This window comes from Lucilia sericata, unplaced genomic scaffold, assembly GCF_015586225.1.
Source record: "Lucilia sericata isolate MDLA Ls3-8-SP2 unplaced genomic scaffold, ASM1558622v1 Contig000056F_arrow, whole genome shotgun sequence".
NCBI lineage: Eukaryota > Metazoa > Arthropoda > Insecta > Diptera > Calliphoridae > Lucilia > Lucilia sericata.
Window position 1 is genome coordinate 202,950 of NW_023994092.1, and position 27,663 is coordinate 230,612.

Below are 27,663 nucleotides of genomic sequence, written 5' to 3' on the forward strand. Positions count from 1 at the left end.
ATTTATGTCTGCGATATTGCATGAGTAAATAAATTACAAGAGAATATACAAAACGACATTTTATTGTCAAAAAATTTAATTAAAATAAGTAGGAATTCAAGATATAATGTCATTGTTTAAGATACCCTACACCTTCCATGAGTTGGTTATGATAATAATGTCATCCCAAAATTCCATTTGTATGCCTAGAAATCATATTTTAAGGTGCAATCTAAAGAATATTAAAAATCGAACTAAATTTGGCATTAGGTCCGCTTAGGTCTTTAAAATAATAATTGACTTATAAATGCTAGTATAAGGGTAAAGTCCATATAAGACCCACTACTGATATCAATCCCATTAAAATCTACCTAAATCCTTAAAAATATAATAAATCCTTGAGACAGTCCAAGTATTGAAACTTTTACACTAAATTCCTTGAAAATAGGTTCATAATTAACGACTTTCTTAGAGGATATAGAGTCAGACATTGCAGGCTATACTTTTAGATTTGAACAACATTTTATTTAGACGCATGTACATTGGTTTTAATAAAAATCTATTTGTATTTTCTTTAAACAACGTACTAAACAGTTAAACAAATTAATTAATTTTGATCAGCTAGTTGTTATTATAAAACTTCCTTATATAGCGCAACCTATGATGATTCACTACAACGATTACAAACAGCCCTCCAAAAGTTTTCTATTTGTTTTCGAACAATTGAAAACATCATATTATTCAATTAGTACAATTATTGGTTTTCAATTGAGCGAGTGAAATCACTTACGTTTCAATAGTATACAAGTAGTAGATAAATTGTCCAAGTTCTTTTCAATCTGTTGTACAACACCACAACGAACAATAGCTGGTGTATTATAGTATATTTTATTATCTTTAGTCACTTTAATTAAACATTTATAAAGATTTTCAGTGGTAATCGTATCAACACTGTTTTCAAGGTCATTTGGATTGTTGGCCAAATGGTCCGTTGTAGTTGTTCTTGTTGCTGTTGGAATATGGCGTAGAGATTCAGGGGAAATTGTTAAAAGTAGCAATGAATTTGGATTTGGTTTTAAAATAATGGATGGCAAAGGATTTGGTAAATTGCATGCAAAGAAATTTTCATTTGTAATCGTCCTACTCGTCGTATCCATTTCACAATAAACTTTCAAATTATTGGTAGAATCCTTAATGGTCTTTGTTGTTTGGGGATTTATTGTGTCACACAGCCCACTTGTTATTTGGCGATAACGACGACGACAACAACAACAACAACAACGACGACAACAGTTGGAATAATAATGATGTAGGTGCTGTTGTTGTTGTAGTTGGTTGTGGTATTGTATCATTGTTGGCTCAGTTGTAAGGTAATTGTTTGTGTTGCTGCTCTTGTTGTAGTTGCTGTTGCTGCTGTTTGGTGAACAGTATTGAATTTGTGGTTTGTATAAAACTCTCGAGTTTCCATTTAAACCAAAAGGCTTCTTATTGTTCGCACTCGTACAAAAGGCTGTATTATTAGCCAATGTCATCAATAAAGGACACCAAACACCTGAGAGCTCTTGTGTTTTTACAAATGTGGCTGGTGATAGTGTTGCTATTGCAGCAGTTGTTGTTGCGGTTTCTTCTGCCACTGCATCATCATCGTCATCAGTTGTTGTTTTTGCTATTGTTGGTTGTACCCTGATGGTTTGAATTGTTAAAGATGCTGAAATTGGATTCGATGATGACATTATTGAACGCAATTCTAAACACTCAATAATGTTTGCCTTAAATGTTCATTAATTTCTCTGTGTGTTTTTCATTAAAAACGAACGTGTTTATTTGTGTTCTCTCTCTCTCTGTGCTCTATATTCTTTGCTCTAATTTCGTTGTTGTTGTTGTCGTTGTGTTAAGTGGTGTTTGCCTTCCGAATGATGTATTCTTTAGTTCGCATTGAGTTGCTGTATGTGGGATCTCCCTCGCTTCAACTCATTTTTAACACCTTCGTTTTTTTCCCTCTCATCCGTTCGTAAAATTTTGTTACGCTACCGTCGTCGTTTAGTATGTCTTTACGTCTATAAACGCGATTTGAGACTAAAAACATTTGAAATGAAATAAAAGTTTTGTCTATATTGCTGTTTGGTTTAATAACTTTATTTATTTTTTCCCTCGACATTCGTCTAGTTTACTTCTAAAACTAATCGTCATCGTTATCACCAAACTTAGGTTGTTCATTGATTCATAAGTTGTTGATAGTTACAGTGGTTTCAATTGATTCTACTTGTCATGCAGATTGTACTACATAATTGTTTTGAAATAAAACTTAAATATTCGGAGGTAAAACTTCACAAACTTGTGGAACTTGGTCCATTAAATACCTTCTAAATAAAATCTGATTGAATACAAATCGGAATATTTTTAGATAAAGAAGAATGCAGAGTGAGAACCGGCTTCTTCTCTCTGGGACCGTAGTAATAATATCTTTGAGGGAACAGACGTTCCCTCGTCGTGACAATGATCCAGTGAATTATGTGCTATTCATTCATGTTGTGCCTCATTGCCCCAACCTCTAACGGGCTTAGTATATAATTCAATTATATTGCTGTAATCGGCAAAATAGTAGGACTTGCAACTCAAGTTTGATATAGAAGGTTTTTTATGAAAATAAGAAATAGGGTAAAGGAAACAACGTATCATTGCGGCACTCCGAAATTAATCTTGAACTCATTTAATGGGATCACATGACTAACAACACGTATAAAATGTCAATGTACGCGGCTTTATCTCAGAGTGTCCCTTTGCATCCACTAAGTTAACTTTAGACTTTAGACGTACCCAACATCAGGTGAAAACACTCCATCGATGTTATGAAAGAATGCATTATTTAAAATGCAATTCTCATCATCTATAGAATCACCCCAGTGCTTTCTGAGATGTATCTGTTGAGGCAGCAAGAGCGCCTAGGGACGTAATTGATAGAACGGAATCCTTATATAATTTGAAAAGACTTATTTCCTTTGCCATTTGCACCTACTACTACAAAAACAAAAACTTATCCCGGAAAATTTCTAGTTTCGACAAACTAAAGGTATTAGTAGCACCTCTATTCCTCGGTATTGCCAAAATACCAAGATGATGGATGTTCATTAACATTCAGCATGACAGGTAACATTCCCTGGTAACAATTGAGCCATCACTTTACTTTCGCCAAAATGGTGAATGGAATGACACAATTTCTTCGAAAGGAAGGCTAGTAGGTCTCCCGTAGAGCGACCTCCATATACATACATACATATGAGACATACATACATACTTCCGAAAATTACTTTTTATCAATGCGATATAATCGGAGTGGGTCTACCATTTTTTCACGTATTGTTTTAAAAGATATTAAAATCGTAAAATCATCAAAATTTTGTCCTATTGAGGTATTATACTTTTTGACTGCAATGACAAGCCTATGTAAAATTTTATATAATAATATATTTTCAAATAATTTCGATGAATGTGGAGCTAATATTTTTGCGTGCTACAAATATAATGAACTAGCATACCCTGGGTGCTCCGCTACCCTAACTTAAATTAAATACATACAAAATTTTGTTTACTTTTATAGAAAATTAAAATTGATTAAACATTTTATTAATGTTTCAGTTTTATACGTTCAATATCACGTGATTAAATTCGCATTCAGTTAGAAGCTTGTATTTTTAGTTTCATTCATTTAGCGTCCACATTATAGAAAACTTCGAAAGTACTATTTGAAAAAAGTACTATAAAATACCTCTAATAGATTATAATTTAATCAAAAATTTTATGTTTCTGTGTTCAATATTATATACAATTCAAAAAATATAATTTTAATGAATGAATAAGTACCAAAAGTCCCTTTCAGTAGATTCTCATCCACTAAAGTCCCTACATTTTAAATTTTATTTTCAATATCTATGTTCAATATCGTAAAAATATCTAAAAGCACCATCGGAAAAACGGAAAAGTACAAAAATTTCTCTTAATAAATTCTCATTTAATAAGGACCGTGTGTTCCGGTTAACCATTATAAATAATCTAAAAGGTACCATTTGAAGAATTGAAAAGTACCAAATAGTTCCCACTTACAGAATATTATTCAGTCAAGACCATGTATGTTAAAATTTATGTTCCTAGGTTCAATATTTTAGAAAATTAAAAAAGTACCATTTATGAGATAAAAAGTACTAAAAAGTTCTCTCTTAAAGAATCTTATTCAATGAGGACCGTGTATGTTTAATAATCATGTGTTTTGAATTCATATTAAAGAACATACAAAGAGTATCAAGTGGAAAGTATTAATAAAGAATGCAATTTTTCCCCTTTTCGCTTAGAAATTTACTTTTTCGAAAATTAAGTTTACAAAATGTTCCGTATTTCAATCTATATATCACAGATAAAACCCAAACGATTCAAATCTGCATTCATTTGTTCCAGAAAAATAGTGCTTTCAAAAAGTACCAAACAATTTACTCGAATTTGGTCCTATATAGGACTTAGTACTCGAATTCCAAAATAATATACCAACAGCTTATTTTGTGTGAGTAAATAAACTACTTTTTAAAATTTTATAAAAATTGGCTCAATGAGATTGAATAAAATTAAATTTCCCGTTTTTTCCCTTTTTGGTACTTTTTTCTCCAGTGAAATAGCAAAAATTTTATTACAATAAATATTACAGAGTTAGACCGTAATTTAATAGGAATAATTCAATAAACCGAAAAAGTTTTCTTAATGTGCTAAAAAAAAAGTACCATAAATACAGTTTTCTCCCTTTTACACCCAAAAAGGACTGAATTTTAAAAAAGTACGAAAGAGGTGTATCATAATTTTGGGAAATGTATCGAAAATATTTATAAAAATTTTATTATGTTAATTAGTTCAAAAGTTATAAAGGGCCAAAAAAGTACCAAAATCACCTTTATTACACATTTTTACCCCTTAAAAGTACGAATTTCAAAAAAGTACCAGACACCCATCTGCTCATTTTAAGAGTAGATACAGATGCATTTAAACTTTTTCTTGTATCACTAGTATTGTGTAAGATAATTAAAAAAACTTGTTTTAATCGTTTTTCCCCCTTTTTACCCTTAAATGTACAAATTTAGAAAAATCCCTCCTTAGTGGATCTACATAACCAAAAACACATCTACTGTCAAAATTTCATGATTCTAGGTTCAGCCGTTTGGGCTGTGCGATGATGAATCAGTCAGTCAGTAACGCTACTCTTTTATATATAGATAAGTTAAACGATTTTTAAGACTCTAAACGTTAAAACTCCAAAAAAATGTTTTAATATGTAACTATTTAATCAAATAAAGCTTACCAAATCACTGTGTTCTATTTATAAATTTAAAGTCAAAAGTGCAAAAACAGTAGTTATAAGTACTATAAATTTTCAACTAAATATTAGTACGTAGTATTATTATGATGTGTTTTGAAGTTCGATGAAATTAGATTGATCATTCAACAGTTGTCAGTATTTTAGTGTTCGTATTTTAAAATTAAAATACGTCATTTGCCAATAATTATGTATTTGTTTTTGTATTTTTAACTTGTGTTTTTCTTTTTTTTCTTTAATTGTAATCTTTAGTATATTTTTGTCTTTGCCATTGTTTATTTAATGTTTGTTTTCTTTATTTATAACGTTATTTTTTATTTGAAGTTTTATTCGCTAAATAGCTTGGTAAACAACACTAGTCAACCATTTTCAGTATTTCTTTTTGCTTGTGAATATTTCCAACTTAAAATTCTTTAATTAAATTTGATTATAGACTTCTTGTTTTGTTGTAGATCTTGTTTTATAATGTTGGCATACGTGCCCTTAAAGACATTCTATATTAATTCAATTTGATAACATTTTATTCAATAGTTTATTTACTCGCTATTGTTGTTGTTTTTGTGTTTTTTGTTTCTATTATCAACTCAGTTGTAATTGTAATTGATTTATTACTTGATTATTTAATTATATTCCTCATATTTGATTGTATATGCGAATTTTAGAATGTAGTTACTAAATATAAATTCTATACTTGAGTCATTTTGTATTGTTTACCTCTTTAGACTTGTTTGTAAATATTTTTGTTTATTTAAAAAGTACATACATGTTTTGTTAATTAAAAATTTTGGATAAAATAATACAAAATAGGCAGAAAGATAGAAGAAAATATCACAAGCTTTAAATTATCTTTTAATTTTAAAATCAATTTATCTTCTCAAATAAGAACTGCATTAAAAATTTACAATAATTAAAGGGGAATTTGTTTTAGTGTAGAATTCTTGTACATAGTATATGTTAATCATTGTTTTGATGGAAGCAAGTGTAAAGGTTTAGTTGGTTTCTATGTTCCATTTCGTGACGTATCAGCTGGTATACAAAAATCCAATGGCAACCTAGCGTTTAAAGAAATGGCTTACTTTAATTTCAGTAAGTCAAAAACGAAACAGCTTATTCAACTCGGGACGGAACGTAAAAACTAAGTAAGTCTTAACACATTCTGTTTTCAATTTCCACATTATTATGTAAGGAATTATATATGTATTTATTATGCTTCGTTTCAAAAAATAAAATGTTTCCCGTTTTTGTGATATGACAACTTTTTAGAAGGTTTTTGTATCTGTGATCACTGTAATAATTTCTTCAAAATTCCAACTCCTTCCTCTGCATATCTGAGGCGGAAACCACTGATTTTGAGCGACATTTTTTACAGAGCCGAAACTGCAGAATTTATAGGAAATCATGCTCTAATAATTGATTTTATAGGAAAAATCAATAAGAATGAGCTTAATTTCACACTTTTATAATGCTTCAAAAGTGCATTTAGTATTATCCAAAGATGCACTTTTTTCAAAAAATATTTCAAAAAATTTTTTCTTTATGTATAATCAAAGTATGATTTTTGCTGAGACAAATTGTGCAAAAACAAAAATTTTATCATTAACCCTTTAGATGTGATGAGACATTAAATTTTCAGATTTTAAACTTTACAACGCTATATTTCGAAAACCACGAAAGTTATAAGGCCCAAAATTTGTCATTATACAAGTTATATATGGAACATTAATAGGATATAGTTTTATTAAATTCGGAGATGATGATGAAAAACACCATTGTTTGATGGGAAATTATTAAACCACAAGCCAACATTATAACCATCATAACTCCTAAACGGATTACAATAAATTAAAAATTTTAACACTATTTTTTAAGGGCACTGAATATTATATTTACGAATGATAAAATTAGGTTTTGATTTTTTTTTTTTTAAATTGCATTTTTTCTTTTGCTCTTATGCATTTATAGTGCATCTAAATTCTGTCAAATTAAGTTTATATATCTTAAATTTTCCTGTAGAATAGTATACTAAAGTCGGATATGAAATATGTTCAGCAGTTTTCGGTCTATAAAAAAATGTCGCCCAAAATCGGTATTTTGGCCGCAGATATGCAGATCAAGGAGTTGAAATTTTAACAAAATAATTACGGAAATATTAGCGCTGTTCCAAAAACTTTCATAAAAGGTATGATATCACAATTTCCAAAATATTGCGTGAAGCCTAGTATTTATGTATATTTAGATATCGAGTTCAGTTAAGCAATGAGTGTCCTGTTAAATAATAATTTTACGACGGACCTAAATAGTAATTTTACCTATAAACCACACTAGATTTATATAAACTCTAGAACACTGAAGAATATATAGGTTCAGCTTGAAAGGAAGATGTACCTATGTTACAACAAATCAGAAGAAATACAACTAGGCCTTCATCGGACCTGTTCTGCGGTCATTTTCCAGTGTCTTTTGTGGGAATCGAACCAACAACCTCTGCTCTAACAGACTAGAACACTAACCACTAACTCACCGCAGGCATACCTCCTCACTGTAATAGCTCTTATAAAAAATTTTACAAGGCGAGCTGGACAAACACACAGAGGCCCGAACTGAAATTGAAGTATTCTCGTACTTATAGATTCTGGTCTAAGAAATAAGTTTTTGGCGACCATATAAGTAGATTAATTATAACATTTATTGAATTTGTAGGATACACACAAGGTATGGCGGAAGAGAGGGAGACTCCACAAAATCTTTGCAAATTTATTAGCAATACAGTTATCGAATGCTTCTCCGTGTTTCTTTATCTATACGAGTGTTATTTTCAAATGACTCGCCATCTTCTTCGCAAATTTATCAGCAATCCAAAGACCTCTTGATTCCACTTAAACATACAAGAGTTTCCCTGGAATATTCCGCCTTCTTACTGAGTGACAAGATGTCGAAGTGTTTAATGTGAACACCTGCCTTGACGGCCTAATTTCACGGTGGTATTTTTCATCCACAGGGTGAGCTGTTTTTGACGACTCACCATCTGTACATGATTGTGCCGGAGTTGTCAGAATGAGGATGCGGCGGAATCCCATCTTCTCTGTAACTGTTCTGCCTTAGCTACGGTTTGAACCCGGATGCTCGGGTAGGTAGTGATCTATCTGACTTGTCGAATGTTCAATTGGAATGTCTTAAATTCGAAAGAATGTGTGTGAATCTCAATTCTCACCAGGCTGGATGTAATCTTTATTACACGTCTCTACTCTACGATAGTAGTACTGTCCGTTTCCGTATTCGTTGGCTTTGCTTACTCCTCATTACCTCTTTATTTTTATCTCCTCTATTTCTCTCTTTCTACTATATCGTTTTCTCTTCTTACAGGTATTCTTACAAAGAAATTAACTTTGGATCCAAGTTAAGCCATACTTCTTCAACCTAACCTAACCTGTGTCGGTTCATGTACAAGCTCTTTTTTCAAGTACTCGAGCTGTTATACTCTGACAATTGCTATCCCATTGCTTAACTTCCGAGATGCAAAAACATCTCATCTTCGTTTACAACCACGCATATGGGATGGTCTCTGTTGAGTCGGCAACTGCTTAAAGATGAAATCGGTAGACCGAAACACGAATCCATCAAATAAGATGAGGACTTGTTCTTACTCACAGAGAACACACTGTGGTAAATCTGGTATGAACAAAGTAAAGCTTAAATATACCCAGACAAGGAGAAAAATTCAATAGTATCACTTGCAGATACTATTCACCTTTCTACTCAGCATACTTTTCATTCTTCCGACACTCTCACTTTAGGTATACGGATGGGTAAGGTTTACATATGCCTTCATCCATCCCGTAACATATACACTTGATACCAACTCATTATCATCGTTTAGTTCCACAGTCACGCCTCTGTGAGGTATCCGATGATACATTTGATTATCACCCGTTTATAGTCCCGGCAAACTAGAGGTATTGGTAGCACTTCTTTTCCCTGGATAGCAATAACACCAAGATGGCAAAGTTAATCAAAGTAACATGCCTCCGGGGAGACTTACTGAGTGACAGTCGGCTGGAGTAGTTACTTGATAAATGTGACTAACGCTATAAATTTGAATGTTTCTAAAAATATTCGATAGAACCTCGATTTATAATCGAATGAATTCGATTGCGTTTCAATCTAATCTAACTCACTTTATAATTAGTTTTGGAGCCATTTGTGATGCACATAAATGTCTATTTTAGAAGTCGAAGATCTAAGTAATGTAATCCTTATATTATGAGTAGAATACAGTGTGAAGGCATCAGTAAGCTATTGATGTAAGTCATTGGCTAGTAATGGGGACAGAAAGATTATTCCGATAAAATAATAAGTAAACGACTTTATATAGAATGTGGCGTGGACATGATCGGATTTTCCCTTAGAACCACATGCCAAAATGAATCACATTTCAGTTATTAAATAGTCTTATTTTTAATAAAATCTTCTATGGTTTATGTGTTTTATTTAAAGTAACATGTTCCTATTTTTTGTTTCAACAACAAAAGTTGTAATTTAACAAAGATAAATCTTTATTAATACTCACTGACGTTATTAAATTTAGATTAAAGAAGACAATTTCTTAATAATAATTAAAAACCAAAGTACAAAAAACGAAATGACAAGGAAGGAACTCATGTGTGACTACGTAGAAAAGTTCATTTAAAAGTTAATGAAGTTGTCTAAAGTAAGACACACACTATTGTTGAAAATTATACCAAATTTAATACATGAATCTATCACCCCTCCCCAATCCCAACTGGCAAACTGAACACACACATATGTAAGTATCTCCTGCACTAACATTGATATCATAAAACCATTAAATTAGATAGGAAAATTAGTTTTATCATATAAAAGTACACAGATGCACACACACACACATACACTTGCTCATAAAATCACTTTAGTTAGTTGTATCTATGTGTATATCCTCAAAGTACATGTGTGTAAACAATCCTGCAGATGTCTATGTATGAACGTGCTTTAGAAATTTTTATACTAGGCTTGATACTAAAATTCTCCCGAAAAAAAAAACTTGCTAAGGAAAAAAAAAAACACATAAATTGAAAGAGCACAAAAATTATTTTTCTAATTTTCGAGTTTCTGGGAAAAAAATAAAATAAAATTACTAGTTCTATTTACCGTTGTTAACTTTGCAATTTCCTCTTTACCGCGTGCTTGCTTGCCTACCTCATCATGAGAAGTAGGAGAGATAAATGAAGGAAATTATTTAAAAGGAGATGTGCCACAACTGGTGACCGATGTGTTGTGATCATGTGAATGAATGTATGTAAGAGTATGTAGGAATGGATATGTGGTATATTGGTAGCGTATGTTTTTGCGTGAATTGATGTCAGAATGTGATGAATGACTGAAAAACTATAACAACAACTGTGTGAGATACTTTCGGTTGTATCGAATTTTAAGCACTTTATATAGTAGACCTTTATAGAATTTTACGATTTATGCAATGGGCTTTATATAGGAGTTACGTCAACTTATAGACCATTTCATTTATTATTAGAATAATATTAGACATTATGGGACTCTCATAACAAAAGTTCATAAAAAATATAAAAGATTGTAGTGGGAGATATGTTATGATATGCACCAATCAGATAAGTTTGTCTAACAGCTCCAAAAAGGCATTTGTATAAGGGCTAGTTGAAATATTATACCGATTTCAATCAGTTAGTGAAATGTGGGTTTCTGACATATACTGATGTGGGTATATAAAATATATAAATTGAGATTGATTCTTTTTGGAAAACCCTTTTTGATAACAAGCGGAATAGTACCATTTATTCCAGAACTGTTATTACACTGAATATGGATGAAGATGTTTGTGAGAGAATCCCATGAGGCCTTTTGAATCAAACATTGGATATAACCACAAAGATCTTATGTGGGGTCCCTAACGAGATAAGGATGAGAAGCCTCCTCAATATTAGCAAGTCTGAGATTAGTATGATGGTACGTATTCCGAGTGGATACACAGGATTACGAGCACAGCAAAACAAAATTGGACTTGATTCAGATTCAGACGAATGTAGAGCACTTAGAGAGGACATTGAAACTCTGTAGCACTTTCTTTGACTTTGTTACACTGTCGCCGAAATTAGTTCCAAATATGTTGGGAGTGATATTATTTCGGATATAGGGCATATTATATCCGAAATAATATCACGAATCCTGATTGGAAAATTCTTTGGAATTACGTACAAAAAGTGAGTTTCTGAACATCGGACGATAATTCATTCAGTGAATACGATATAAGATTTTCCCTTTTATCATGAAAAGGAATAGTGGCCTAGGCGTTTTTTCGGATTTGATGTTGATACATCCTTCTATCAACCTAGCATAACCTATTACACTGAAAATAATCAATGCCTAATATATTACGAAAACTATCATAAATGTTACGAAATGTTTCGTGGCTTCGCATCAAGAAATCCTTTCGTAATAAGAATGAAATTTTACGAAAACTTTCATTAAATGTGAAACATTTTTCGCAAATATTACGAAGAAATTTTAATAATATAAGTGAAAAAATTTGTTCATATAAATTAATTGTAACAATATTGCTCCAAGGAGTTTAATCAATTTCGATGTCCGACACTATATTTTCAAATGTTACAAAAGCAACGAAAAAATATATTTACTCAAATATTAGTTACTATAATTCACATTATTCGCTAACATTGAGGTTATAATGTCGATTTGAGTACCCAGCTGTACTCAATGTATCACCGCTGTCAATGCCGATAGTGGATGGATGTATGTATGTATATTTTAAGAAAAATTTAAAATTTAAAAATTTGTTATAATTATCCCCACAAAACTCTTTTTGAATTGTTTTAAAATCTCTTGTATTTGCTGAGATATCGTTCGTTGAAAATTTTGCTGTAAAAAAGATATATCTCTAAGCCCCCATGTGATCGAGAAATCCTGAGCAGTCAGGGATTCTACTTTTTCAAATTTTACACATTTAATCATAGTGTTAATAAAAATTGACTCTTTTCTTTAACATTTTTTAAATTGTTCCTATATAATCTGTTTTCCGCCACTCAGAATAGCGGGGCCTACACATGATTATATATGTGTGTGGGGGTGTGGAAAAGCAAATAGTTTCAGGCAAAGTTTTTGCTGCCATTAAAAAAAAAACCTAAAACCTCAAAAACCACATCAACGCATGATGTTAGAAAACTAAAATAAGACGCGGCGTTGTTGACGACGGCATTGGAGGCTGTGGTTTAAAGTGATGTCTATTGGAAACATGTTTCATTAAATTTCGTTGTTGTTCGCTTTTGCTCATTTCTTTTCCCTAATTTTTTTTTTCTGTTCAATCATGTTCTTTCGTTTTTTTTTACTACGTTCGTCCTTATTCTTTAAAATTAAATTCATTATTCTTTTTCTTAAGGCTGTGCTCTACGAAAGATAACTGGAATTATTTTGGCCAGTGAAGGTGATAAGTGATGATGGTTGCTGGTGTTAGTAGTGCAATATGTTGAGTATAGACTATATCGATTGGGGCCATTTTCCCATTAGATTATGATTGTTGCCAGAAGGCCTTGGCTGTGGCAAAGTGTAAACAAATTTTATTATTCCATGTTCTCGCCTTAAATCGAAAATAAGATTCGTGTTATAATGCCTCTTGGCACAAATGAATAAAGAATTATTCATTTAGTCATTCATGTTTTCGTTTTGTATTTTATTAGTTTCTAGCTAATGTTGGGCAGTCAATTGAAGGAATATATTCGTGTTGGTTAATTTGATTAATAAATATAACTTTTTTATATTCACCATTAAAAATGTGATGGAATACATTTAGCGGGTATGTAACGGAGGGAGAAAGAACTTTCAAATCACGATTTGTTTTAAAAGATGGGTTATAGGAAGTTTGAATTTGACACAATGATTTCAAGGTAAAAAAAAAAAAAATTTGTATGTCGAACCGATGTATGATTCAACAGGATATTATTCAACCTGTTATGCGTTTCTTTACCATAATCTTTGGTGAGTATCGAACTCACGGCCACCGAACTGACAGACTTAAACAGTACCTATTAACCTACCCACATAATGCCAAAATATAATCAAATGCGAGACATACAATGTCTAATCCTTAACAGCGTTTTCTCCAATGTAATTCAACAGGCCATTATCCATCTTGTTATGCGTTAATATTTAGTGAGAATCGAATCCACGAACTCCGAACTGACAGACTAGAACAGTACCAATTAACCTACCAGAGATTCCCACATAATGCCAAAATATAATCAAATGCAAGTGTATTAAAATCACATCCCAAATCCTCCGAAAAGGATGTTACTCGGCCTACAGACATTCCATTAATATTTCCATTTGTAATAAAAAAGTTAAAAACTTAAATTTATTAAAAATGTTAAAGGAATTTCAAAACAAAATCAATTCACTCTTTAATGTTAAGAACACTACACAAAATATATAACAGAAAGATGTTTGTAAAACCTCCTCTATAGACTGGTCGCCATATTAATCTGTGTTTTCTATGAAAATGTATGAATGTGTGTATTCAGTCATGTTTATGTGCTTTTAACAGTGAAAATCTCCACTTGATCCCGTGAAAAGAAAAACCAAAAGTAAACATCTAAATATTGTTGTACTATGTAGAATTGCATCCGTTCTATTTCGCATTATTGCAGCCTAAATGCGGACATTCTTCCATTCTTTCGCCAATTCGCAAATTTGTTTTTTTTTTGACAAATAACTCGTAGTATATTTTTATACCCACCATCAAAAAAGATGGGGGGTATATTGTTTTTGTCATACCGTATGTAACACATAGAAATATTCATCTAAGTCCTATAAAAGTATATATATTCTGAATCATTATTAAATTCTAAGATGATCTACCCATGTCCGTCCGTCCGTCTGTCTGTCAGTTGAAAACACGATAGAGTCCAAACGGAAGTAGCTAGCGGGCTAACATTTTTCATAGACATTTTGTATTGGTGCAGTTTGTTTGGTATTGAAAATGGGCAATATCGGTCCACGATTTCGCCTAGCCCCCATATGAGGTCCCCTTCAGAAAATGACTTTCACTCTCATAACTGACTAAAAGAAGCAGCTATAGCCATGAAATTCGACATAAACATATTCTATCGGAACCTTAATATTTTTGTAAAATTTTATATGGATCGGTCCATGATTGACCCTACCCCCCATATAAGGTCCTCTTCTGAAAATGACTTTAACGCTCATAACTGCCTTAGAGAAGCATCTATAGCGATGAAATTCGACACGAACATATTTTATAGGAACCTTAATATCATTGTAAAATTGTATTAGGATCGGTCCATAATTTGACCCTATCCCCCATATAAGGTCCCCTTCAGAAAATGACTTTAGTGATCATAACTGTCCAAAAGAAGCATCTATAGCGGTGAAATTCGACATGAACATATTTTATAGGAAACTAAATCGCTTTATAAAATTTTATAAGGATCGTTTCATAATTGACCCTATCCCCCATATAAGGTCCCCTTCAGAAAATGGCTTTAACGCTCATTGACGAGGATCGGTCCATAATTGACCAAACCTCCCCCTCAAAGAAGGTCCTTCTCAGAAAATTACTTTAAACCTTTTTGCTACCTTAAAAATACAAGTAAAGTAACAAAATTCAACAAAAATTTCTCTACCAAATTTTAGGAGGATCAGTCCATAATTGATCCTATCGATATACAAATGTATGATGGTAAAATAAATGAGAAAATTGTTTTAATAATAACAAAAGCATCGATTCTTAAATATCAAAGTTTATTTATAAGGAAGCATTCCCTTTCGGCAATGATTTGATGATGGGTATACAAGATTCGGCACAGCCGAATATAACACTCTTATTGGTTTCGTAACGTGTTTCCTTCGCTGGAAATGCAAACAATATTTGTTGGTGCAAAAAGCAGACATGTTGTTAAATGTTGGGGAAAAACAGAAATATCAACAATTCTTTCATTGAAAATGTGCGTGTGCTGCGGAAGGAGAGGGTAAACAAAAAAAATCAGACGTTGTTCAAAAATCTGATTTATTTGTCAGGAATGTCAACATGAGAAATTGTGCAAAAAAAAATAAAAAAAAACGATGAGGAAAAAAGTTGTCAAATAGATGAATGAATGGATGGATATTCAACCATCCATGATGGTTCTACTATTGATGGTCATAATTTGTCAAAATGTTTACGTTTTCTTTTTCACTGAAACAGTCTATTAAAGCAGCGTATTTGTCTATATTCACACAAAATACCATAGAAAAACCCAACCAATTTTAGAGTGCTGCAAAATTTTCAGATGGAGTGGTCAAAAAATGAACAGGATGAACGAACCACATTAAATTATGAAATGTTGTGTTGTAATTCTGCATATTAGTGGTACGCAATAGGAGTAAGTAGTATAAAGGGTGGTCCTGTCAGCTAAAAAAAACAAACTTAAAATTTTTATACAATTGATAAAACCTCAATGTTATAATTAGTTTGCTCTCCACTTGATAATTAGATGGACATTTTGAAGGATTTTTAATTTGATTTGATAGCGAAATGACAAAAAAGAATAAGGTTTGAAACTCTGCAATACGAATAATATTTGTTTTATTTTACCCCATAATTTTAGACGTTTTTTGTTACTAAACATTTAATTTCCAAGTAGAATAACATTTGTAGCAATATTAAGAGGTCTGATGGAACCTGTGTAAGATCTTCTGAAACTTTGGATATACTCTTTTAACAACATTTTCCTAGGGTGTGAGTGAACACGAATGCCAAAAATTTCACAACATTGAACCATGAGTCCATAAATTAAAATCCAAATCTCGATTTCATCAAGGTAGACAAAATCTAGTGGTCATTGGGTACCTTTGAACCATACAAATCGTCGGGAATTCTGCAGAAATCTATATGTTATATTGGAACAGTCCCATTATTTCATTTGTCATCATGTCATCTTGCTTCGAAAATAGAGAAATCTCGTGAAAAGGAAAAAGGTTAATAGATTTGATACACTTAGTATATCAGGGGCACAAGGAACCACTGCCACTGAGGCAATGTGAGGCAACCTTAATAGACAACTAAGAAGCCGAGATCTGGAAATTTGGTAGTATTGTACATTGCTGAAACCAAGGAAAAGTGCAAGCTACGAAAAGTCAATTCTTCTCCTGTCAGGCATTGTCAAGCCACTTGAGGCAATACTCATTACGAAATTAAAACAAACTGTACATCCAGAGGAAAATCATTATGGCTTCCGTCTAAAACAGAGTTCCATCATTACACAAGTCTGTCATGACCTTCAAAAGCTTTTGATACGGGCAATCACGTTACTCTCTTTCCCGACAACACTAAGTGATGGCTAGTGAACTATATGTATGGACTATAGTCATTTGTGGTGTTTAGAAACCAGAGATTCAAATACCTTTGCGGTTTGATAAACAATTAATTATGTGATCTTTTCAGTTTCTTCTACACGAAGAAATTTAAAAATATCGCCCACAAAATATCTTCACTGCCTTGTCAGATTTGGATATGACAGTAGATGGCGAAAAAATTCTGACGGTAAATCACCGAAAAATACTTGGGGTCACATTCGAAAGCCTTTTAATGTCCTCCGCACACTCTACTGCAGTCTGCACCAAATACAATATAGGAACAAGTTACTCAAGTCTCTAGCCGGCAGTAAAAGGGGAATGGATGAAGAAATTTTGCCAAGTGATTGGTTGATTAGTTGCAAACTGCGCTGCACCAGTGTGGACTTCGAGAGCAACCAGTGGTATGAGCTCCAAAGCTGTCAAAATGCAGCCCTAAGAACAATAACGGACTGTATACAAATGACATCATAGAAACATCTGCATGACGAAAAGATGTTATTGAATACAGCACCATGCTATCAAAGTAGTTTCACCTGGGTTGTCATCAGAAAGTTTATACAGCTCTTGATTTCATAATAGAAATATAATTTAAAATCAAATCGGATATACTCTGGGCAAATCATCATGATCAACAGAAACGAAGGCACTCTGGAAACCAGAAGACAATCCCATAATGAAAAAATTTAAGTGGTCTAATGGGGCTTTTACGTATTGCTATATGTTTACCTTTAATACACGGAGGTTCTTCCTGAAATATTTCGGGGAAACTTCCAACTGTATAATGCTAATATAAGGTGTACTCTAATGACATTTCGGGAAAGGCTGTTTTTGGAATACATACCTATGTATATGGTAAAAAATCTCTGAAATCGCTTCAGTTTGCTTATCGTTCATTGATGTAATTTCGGCGTTCAGATGCGACACCTCAGGGTTTTTACGCAATTTACCCTAGAACACAACCGTTGGCTGCTTAAGATCCTGCAACCCGACCTAGCGCTTGAATTATTGCGGGCTAATTTCTGTTTTCGGGGGGAGCTGATCATGTGGGCATAAGTTGATGAACTCGTACGTAGTAAGGTGATACATTTGCTGCATTCAATGGCTCTGAATTGTTAAAGGGTATCAAGATCATTTAAGGTTTCACTGGGTTTAATCTTCTTTGAAAACGGAATTTGATGATTTGGCGAACTCGGACCCAACGCAAGGATAAAAATCGTTCCTCTACATTATTAATTTATATGCATCATTCACTGTTGTTGATGTATAAAATTGGTCACAATCAATTTTATTAAATCTTGTATACAAATTTAAAAAAGTTTCAAATGGCTGAGCAGCTATATCCTGGCCTCCAATGGTGCTCAACAGCAACTAACTTGTTTTGCAGCTAGTGAACGTACATTATCGTAAGTCCACGATATAGCTAAAGTTGTATGTGTATCTGCGTATCCTACATAGGCATTTAAAAAAATAACTAATACAGGCTTGAAAGTCAAATAAGTGTTTGTTTAAAGTTAAAAGTTAATTGGTGCGTTCTACCTTAATTTAAACCATAATAAAATGGTTCAATAACTCAAAGTATTTGTTAAGAAAATTTAAGACAAAACAATATAAAGTTTTGAATCTTTTCAAGTGAAAATAAAACTAATTGTAGGTGGAAATCAATTCACACACATACCCAGTTTCAATTGATTTTTGACTACTTAAACAAAAGTTTTCCTAGGTAATGATTTTTTTTATTCTTTTCTTATTTGTTTCATACTTGTTAAAGTAAATAAGATTTGAAAGAATTAAAATGTACCCATCCTTATTGAAAATAAATATTTGGTAAAGACCCAGCAGCTTAAGAAGTTGTCAGAATGCCATTTCGATAATATTTCCATAAACGACTAACGAATAAAAATATAATAAATTGTTAACTTTGTATGTCCCCGTCAATCTAACGAGAGGACAATTATCACTATAGTGTTTCAAAGTAACCAAGAGTTTAGTACTTCACATTAAAGTACAGATATTTTATCCAACAAAACAAACTATTGCTGAGTTAATATTAAATTTCAGGAAAAATGTTAAGTTCACGATAGTGTCAACCAGAATTACTGGGTCAAATAGCATTTAATACACACATGTATATGAGTATGTATAAGCAATAATGATAAGTAACGAAAGTGCAAACGAAAGTAACTTTTTAATGCGAAAACACATTCTGCTCACACTAGTTGGCGCTTTCTTTTTGCTTTAACTCAACTAACTTAAACTTACCTTCAAACTTTTCATATGCAGCGAAGCTTAACTTTTCTGGCACAAAAGTTGAACGTTTCGAGCCGATATTTTCCAGTTGTCCTGACATGCCCGAGTTGGGATCACCATTATTGATTTTACTATTAGAACTGCCACCCGCTGATTTTTCAAGTGTAAAAGATGCCACTTTTTTCAGTACATTGTTTTTGGGAGTTCTTGGCGTACAGATTGGTGAACCCATTTGGGCTGTCGTACTAATGTGGCTGCTGTTAGCCAGCGAAGGCGTTGCTGTGTGTGTCATTGTTTCTGTTATCGTATCGTCATTGTTTAATGCGGAATATTGCTGTTCTAACTGCAGGTGCTGCTGCTGCTGTGGTTGGTGGAAGTGATGCTGCTGCTGTTCGAATGTCCCAGCATTTGAGAATGGTGTCTGAGATTGAACAGGTGTTTGGGATGATTTAAATGAAATTATAACGGTTGATTGCGTTTCCGTTGTTGTTGATGTTGTATTGTTCGTAGAAGCTGAAGTAGTAGTGTTCGTTGGCAGGTTTGGTGATTGTAAAGTTGGCAAATGTTTGGCATCCGTTGAAGCTGAAAAATAAAGAAGAGAAACATTATATTAACGAAAGGAAAGAAACAATGAAAAACTGTATATAAGAAAAGATAATTTCTGGTGCGTGATAACTCTTAACAACTAGCAGACTATGGGAGGAATGATTCCCAGGAAGCTTGACTTAAGTTGGATGTGGTTAATCAAAAGAATTCACAGTTAAGGGATCGTCCTTAGACGATATTCCTTAGCCTTCGGTATTGCACACGATCGACGAATGGACGACTTAAAAATGCTCCAAATTTGAGGATATTTTTATGTATTTGTAGAAGTAGTTTAGACGATGAAGAATAGGTACAATAGTCCAAATTAAAGAGGTCCAATTAAAATTATGCGATTTCAACAGAGTTTCTTCAATTCAAATTTCAAGAGTGCGTCTTGTAGTTTATGTTCAACCTTTAAAATCAGCAAAAAGTGATTGTTTGCTGGAGTAAAATCACCAGTTTTAGTTGTCAAGCATCAGTCAAAAAACTCTCCCTAATAGAGTAGCGTAGATGATATAATTTATAGTTAACGATTTGAAATTGGAACATAAAACGGCCCTTCAGACTCCCTGACGAATTTAAGGTCTTCCAAGCAGATATAATACGGAATAATATCGATCAGGGGTCGGTTGTGACAATTTACGTCGATAGTCAAGCTCCTCTCAGAGCATTGGCTTGTCGCACTGTACATTCGCGCCTAGTTGAAGATTGTACAAATTCCGTTAGGAACATTATAATACTGTTAGTGCATGGTAATGATGTTGCGGACGCAACCTTGATATAAATGACAGAAAAAGGATGGTAAAACCACCCATTTGTCACTATTATAGGTTGATGTTCGTAAGAATTCGTGATATCATAAACCAGTCCTGGAACAGTAGTTGGTCCTATGGCCAACACTTGATATGGGAGCTACCAAAATACTTACAGGACTGTATAAACGAAGTCTAAGGATTCTGATAGGAATGCTAACGGGGCATTGCTCAGTTAGGGTCTTTGTCAGTAAGTGGGATAGTAATATACCGGACTATTGCAGATTATGCGATGATGAGGAGGAATTAATTTGCCACTGTCCTAGGGTACATCGAAATGAATCCATCATCCGAATATCCATCTTACTTACAGAGAGCACACTGTGTAAAATTTGGTATGAACAGAGTAAATCCTGAACATACCCGGACAAGGAAGGAAAATTCACTGGTATAAGACCATGGAGTCGATCCAGGGCGCCTTATAATCTGGTATCACTTGAACCGGTAGTTCACAGGAAAGAGTTTTGGATTTTGTCTTGTCCCGGTTTTTGGAGAGTTGCACGATTTGGTGGTTTAAGCCCAAAATCGCAGGAAGAGGATGTGGTTAAAACACTGATGTACGGTGACTTTTATAATTCCATATAAGTTCGGTGCAGTTGCCGAGGCAACAGATACCCCGCAGAGGAGTAACTGTAACTTTCTCAATGAATCTTTCGGATGAATAAGAAGATTCATTGAGAAAAATATCCGATGCACTTATTCTAGTTATACGGATGGATTTCTCAATGAATCTTTCGGATGAATAAGAAGATTCATTGAGAAAAATATCCGATGCACTTATTCTAGTTATAAGGATGGGTGAGGCCCGCATACCTTATATCCATTTGAAACCAACTTATTTCCATTGCTTAGTCTTACAGTTACTCCTCTGCGGGGTATCTGTTGCCTCGGCAATTCCACCGAACTTATACAGATGTATAAAAGTCACCGTACATCAGTGTTTTAACCAACATCCTCTTCCTGCGATTTTGGGCTTAAACCACCACCTCGTGCAACTCTCCAATAACCGGGACAAGATAAAATCCAAAACTCTGTCCTGTGGACTACCGGTTCAAGTGATACCAGATTAAAAGGCGCCCTGGATCGACTCCAGGACAAATCATTCCAAAATATGGTCGAGGATACATTAACCACCAACAGTTTAAGGTCCCGACGGATTACAATAACACCAACATGGGGGAAAATTATTATGGTAACATGCTCCGAGGGGAGGCTACGCTGGTATGTTAGAAGTTGTTGAAACTTATGACATACTAGTGGGCAACATTCATGGTTTCCGTCATTATGAACTGAGTATAGACAAGAAACTGGTCGATATGGATAAGAAAATCAAACATAACTGATTTTGTAATAATTTGTCAGCTTGAATGTCATATAATATCTTAAATAATATACTAAGAGTAACGTTGGGTTTTGCTAAACCAAAAATATTTAACTCTACCACCAGGACATCCTTCCCCCACTAACAATACACAAAACGAAAAACAATAACTTTTTCCTTTTTCTTGATTGAAAACATTTTCTAATTTACTGCGTATATAAAAATATAATAATTAATATTTTTGCAGGTGTTAATTATGAAGACAATCCATAAATGGGTCATTGTTTTCACAAGATAACAAACTTCTAAATTTTGAAAGAAAAAAAATTAAAAGAGAAAAAACACACAGAAGAAAATGTAAAAAATAATGTGCATTAATTATTTGTTAAGATACTTGAACCTTTAAATATCAACTCCCAACTCTTCCTTTGCAATGAGTATTTATGTAGTCAAAAGGATAAACGTATTTTATTTTGCTTAAATGCTAAGCAACAACAACAAGGCCTGTTTTATACAAATCAACCATAAATTAGTGCTTCAAGGGATATATATTTTTCAAAAGTATTAACCGAACATATGGTACTTTACACTAGGACCTGTGTCATCACTGACACTTTGATATAAGCAAAGGAATGGCGTAAAACATTTATACAATTTAAATATCAAATCATGTAAAAAATCTACGTTCTTGATGATTTTGAAGTTGCTAAGTTAGTTAATTTTGAACTTCTAAGATAGATCTCAATAATAGATGTGAAAGTAAAAGAAAATACTTACACATCCATACATATTTTCTAAACAGTCCATAACACTATTCGTCATAGAAAATTTGCAAGTTGATCTGCTTACGTTTGAAAAGAATATCGATTTCCTTGTATTTGAAAAATGAGATTCGACCACTTTTTCGTTTAAATTAAAATTTCATTCAGAGGTGTCATTGAAGTTGAAGTCTTAATGCTCGAAACAACAAACTGACAAAAATACCAAAAGTGGTATTTGACTCGAATATGGAAATTTGTCAAAGTATTATAGTATTGCTTCGAAATTCTCGCAAATACAGCAACCACCACATGCCACTTGTTCATGCAAAGGAATATGCGTACATATGTATGTATGTATGTTTCATTTCAATTGACGTCAAAAGAGTTGAGCTTCCAGTTGTATTTGGGAAAAGGCTACATTTCAGAGTCAATTATGTGTATCTATCTATTTTTGGAAATTGTACTTAAATACCAGCATTAACTTGTAATGCCACAAAATTGTGTAGGTTATGCAAACGAAAACTGATGTTGCCAACAGCCAGACTGTGTTGTCTATGGATTCTGTAAAGAAGGCCTATACAATGAAGAAGATACACATACAAACACAGCTACACGCACTCATATATACACACACCTCCAAAGAATCCCATGAGTGTCGTTTATTTGTATGGACGCTTTCCTGCCCTGCATTCTAAACAACTTGATTTAATTAAAATTTAACTTTAAACATGGCCAAGAATAAAAACTCCAACAATAACAACAACAAAAAGCCCTTAACATCTACCCTGGATGAAAAAAAGGTTTCTTTTGCAAACGTGTAGTATTTGCGTGTAGGTCCGTGAAAAGTTTACCAAAAAATAAATAAACATTTACGTGTTAAATACAAATTCTTCCTTGGGTGGTCCATGTAACATTCAAAAACCCCTTAAAATTCTAATAACAAAACAAACAGCAATAACAAAAACAACTACAAAAAATATCACACTAACAATTAAGAATGTTTTTTTAATGGCAACCACGAATTTGAAATACCCATCACAAACATTAAATCAATAAAGTTTTTTTTTGTTTTCTACATGTTGGGTATAAAGGTACTTGAGGCTGAAGACTGGACAGTGATGCATAAGGGGCAAGAAAAAAGATAAAGATCTTTAAATCAGAATTGGTTTCGTCTCCAACATCTCTCTTCAAGTTTTATCGAATTATCGACTTAATCAGGTTGGACTTATTATACGCACAGAGAAGCACAATGTGACATCTAAGTGGCCTAATGGTGGTACAAAAGTCTCTGCATGACTATGAAGCATCAACAGATGAATTCATCCATTTCATGGAGAAATATGTTATCTACGTGACTTTAATCCAAGAAGTATGGTTTCTAGTGGATAAGGACTAGGACTTACAGTAAAATCGGAAGCTAAGTTTATTGACATACACTTTTGGGGTTTTAGGCTTAACTACTTCAAATCCGAAGAAATACCAATACTGTTGTACGCTCCTTTTCATGGAAAATTAATTTATTATAGTCGGATGTTCAGAAATCAGTTTCCTGGTCAAAATTCCGAACATTTTCAAATTTGTGTTCGTGTTATTCCGTATTTAACGGAATAATATCACTCCCAAGAGAGCCAGACAATGGCAAAGAAAGAACTCCAGAGTTTCACTGTCCTCTCTACTTGCTCTAGATTTATCTGAATCCGCACGTCCAATTTTGTGTAGTTGTACCCGTAATCCTGTGTGTCCACTGTGTACATTACATCATACTAACATCAGACTTGCTCATGTTGAGGAGGCTTTTCGTCCAGCTCTCGTTAGGTTCTACCCACCTTTTCACTATTTCAAAAAGCCTTATAGGATTTTCTCTCATATTTTTAATTAAGGCCTCGTTGAGCCGAATGGTTTTGCGTTTGTCGAGCTCCCTTCACTTTAAAGCTAGCACATTCGTTGACGCCTACTCCCGAGAGTCCTGGTACACATATGGTGTAAAATTTACATCCGGGAGAGTATTTTTTTGCAATCCAATACGGTCTTAGATAGATATGCCTTCTAGCTGTCGGTAAATACGTTAACCCATGTTGGAACCATATTTATTCAAATCCAATTTATGTTGTTGCTCGCACTTTTACCTGGAAGCTAGTGTTCTGATTATGTAAACGACATTTATGTTTCTGGGTCTTCAATATATAACCCCAGGCCCGCTTTGTCCCCAGTTTAGAGCCATTCTTATAGTAACGGATTCATACGAATATTTGCTCTAATGTTCCACCTGACCATGACATTGTATCTGGGATATTTGTTTCAGAGTTCCCGACATATTCTGTGTCTGGCATGGGATAGGGCATGTTAGATGTTTGTATATAGCCTTCCAATGCTTTCATTATACATTGATTTGTCCTATAACCGTGTTTGATCAGTTCGAATAAAGTTATGAGACGGTTGTAAGTGCCGCCTCATATCTTATATGTATATATGTATCAATGGGTGAAATATCTAGCAAAATTTCCAGAGCCTTGGTTGACGTATTGCTCATGGCACCACTTATACTCAAGCAGCATGCACACTGAACTCTCTGTAGTAGTAAATATAGTATAATTCAAAGTACTACAAACGCAATAATAATCATGATATACCCTTTCAATATAACGGTAGATCTAAAAGTGAAAAACCATCATCTACTCAGTCGTTCATTCATTCAGTCCGTCATTCATATCGTTCATTTATACTATTTTGTTGGTTGTTCATGTTTTGAGTTTTTGTTTATTTATTTTTTTTTTGTTTTGTCCAAAATGCTTGTCTAAAGCAAAAACAAGACCCTTCATTTAAATGAATAGGAATATATCCATATTCAATGTCTACACGTATAACGTTTCACGTTTTCGCCTTCGTGTGTTTTTCCTTTTCCTTTAAAATGTTTACGTTTTTGTTTTCGCTAGAATTATATGTGTGTGTGTTCTTGTTGTTGGAGCATAGTCACCATCATTTAGCGTTATTTATCCAATGGGACTTTTTAAACGATCCTATAGACGAGGTGTTTTGTAATTTTCTTAACTTTTTGTTAACAAATGTTTATTGCATTTTATAATTTTTATTTTTATTGTTGTCATTGTTTTAAAATGGTCATTAAGTAACTGTTTTGTGGGTGGGTCGCTGTGATGTGGCATGATTGTTTCTACTTTGCTGCGGTATCTGAAGAGCTGAGGCTTTGACCTGAAGTATTTTGTTGGCCAACTGCCTGTTGGGAGGTAACATTATGCGAGTTGTTGTAACACCACTGTAAATGGCTAATTTTTTAATTATTTATGTGCAATTTAAATTCAAACAAGCTGAAGCTGTTATAAATTCCTTTTACCTTCAAAGCACACATTCAAATTTATTTATGAAATTAATTGTAGCATATTTTAAGGACGCTGGCATATTTGAAACGATGAAATAGTCTGTGAATTGTTTAAATTAAATATATACATTCCAAACACAGTTAATGTAATATTTAAATATACCTATACTCCAGGAAAATAAGAATTTTAGATATTTAAATTAAAATTAGCACATCGCTTCTTCTTAACATTATTAATAAGGGCTTAAAAGTCACCATAAATATCGCATACACTTAGCGATACAAATACATATGTATTAAATAGAAACAGTTTCGAAAGCATGTCTTATACAAGAATCTGTAAGTTAGATCTCGAAAATATCTAAGGCCCTCTTATTAATTTAAACAAAAAAACCGCGAAAATTACCCTTAAAAAATATTTTTATAATTAATGAATGGTATTTGTTTTATAAAAAGTGGCCCTTAACCCAAATATATGCAAAATTTTCAAAGGAGTACATGTGTGTATTCTTTTTAAATAATATTTAAAAATTTTAAACGATTCCTATAAAAATGCATTTGTTCAGCAAAATAAAATAATTAAATACAAAAAATAAGAAAACATTAAAACATGTACAGAAGTTGATTGTAGCAATTACATGTGAGTAAAAAATAATATTATCTTTTCATTAAAAATGTTATGATACCTTATGCATTTGCCTAAAGGTAAATTTTATTTAATGAATCTAATGAAAAATCTTATAAAAGTATGTAAAATGTAAAAAATGCAAATAAAATTATATTGTAAGGGTACTCATGTGTCTGTCGAAATAGTAATACTCAAAGACAATTGAATAGCGTAAGGTTTAAAATAACAACTATATGTTAGTTAATAGAATTATTGATTTAAATTGTTATTTCACAGCCTAAAGTATGCACTAAGAAAACTAACATTAAAACCCCCTAACGTATGCAGCATTATTCTCTATTGATAAATATTTATTTCAAACAATTTACCGTAATCAAAATACGTACACCATGCGTTGTTGGTGGTAGATTGTTATGTGTGAGAAATCAAAGAATGTAAAAACATTGTAAGTATTATTGTTAAATTAAATTACATTTTACTCATTTAGAATAAATACTCACATCTACTCACATTCTAAATAAATAAACAACAGTAAAATCGACAACAACAAAAGAAGTAATAACAACAACAATAACAACAATATGGTAAAGAAATTACCTTTAAGTGTTTCCTTTTTTTTTTGTTATCAACAATCAACATGAGAGCTTATTCTCAACAAGCTCTTCTTGTTCATCTTCATTTTTCTTTATTGTTGTTTTCCATTTTTTTTGTTTCTGCATCATTTTTTCTCAAAATTTAAGGATGTAAACAAATACATATGTATGCACACACACATGTATGTGTTTTAGATATAAACATGTAGTGTCTGTGTATGTTGTGAAATCTATAAAGGATGTGTGAATTCCAAATAACATTTGGATGGCAATGCCCTAATCGTTCGAATGTGTGTATGTTTGTGTGTTGGTTGTGGGTGAAAATGTCTCTATTTAAAGGTAATCGATTCGACTTCACAGAATACGTGTATGTACTGTATGTATATAAGAATTTCTATGGGCCTTTTTAAATTTTTATTAAATGATGGTGTTGGTTAAGAAACTGAAATATCTTCCTTATATTCATTCTTCTAAACATGTTTTTATTTCCAAAACGCATTTGACACCACCCAGAAAACATTTTTTGCTGTTAACTGAAAGCGTGTTTTTTCTCAAGACAGAAGAACTAGGGTTTGAAATTTCGCACAAAAATTCCTTAATGATAAGGTTTAACTACACCTTTTTCAATTGAAAAT

At 32.8% G+C, this 27,663-nt stretch overlaps 1 protein-coding gene across 4 annotated transcripts in view; it reads right to left on the reverse strand.

Moving 5' to 3' along the window:
* LOC119616074 (protein cappuccino) overlaps positions 1-27,663 on the reverse strand; it is an 82,654-nt gene that overhangs the window by 21,932 nt on the left and 33,059 nt on the right. For all 4 annotated transcript variants that reach the window (XM_037972222.1, XM_037972221.1, XM_037972223.1 and 1 more), the window contains one exon: positions 19,007-19,576. In XM_037972222.1, coding sequence (XP_037828150.1) covers positions 19,007-19,576 — 570 coding nt within the window. The remainder of the gene's footprint in view (positions 1-19,006; positions 19,577-27,663) is intronic.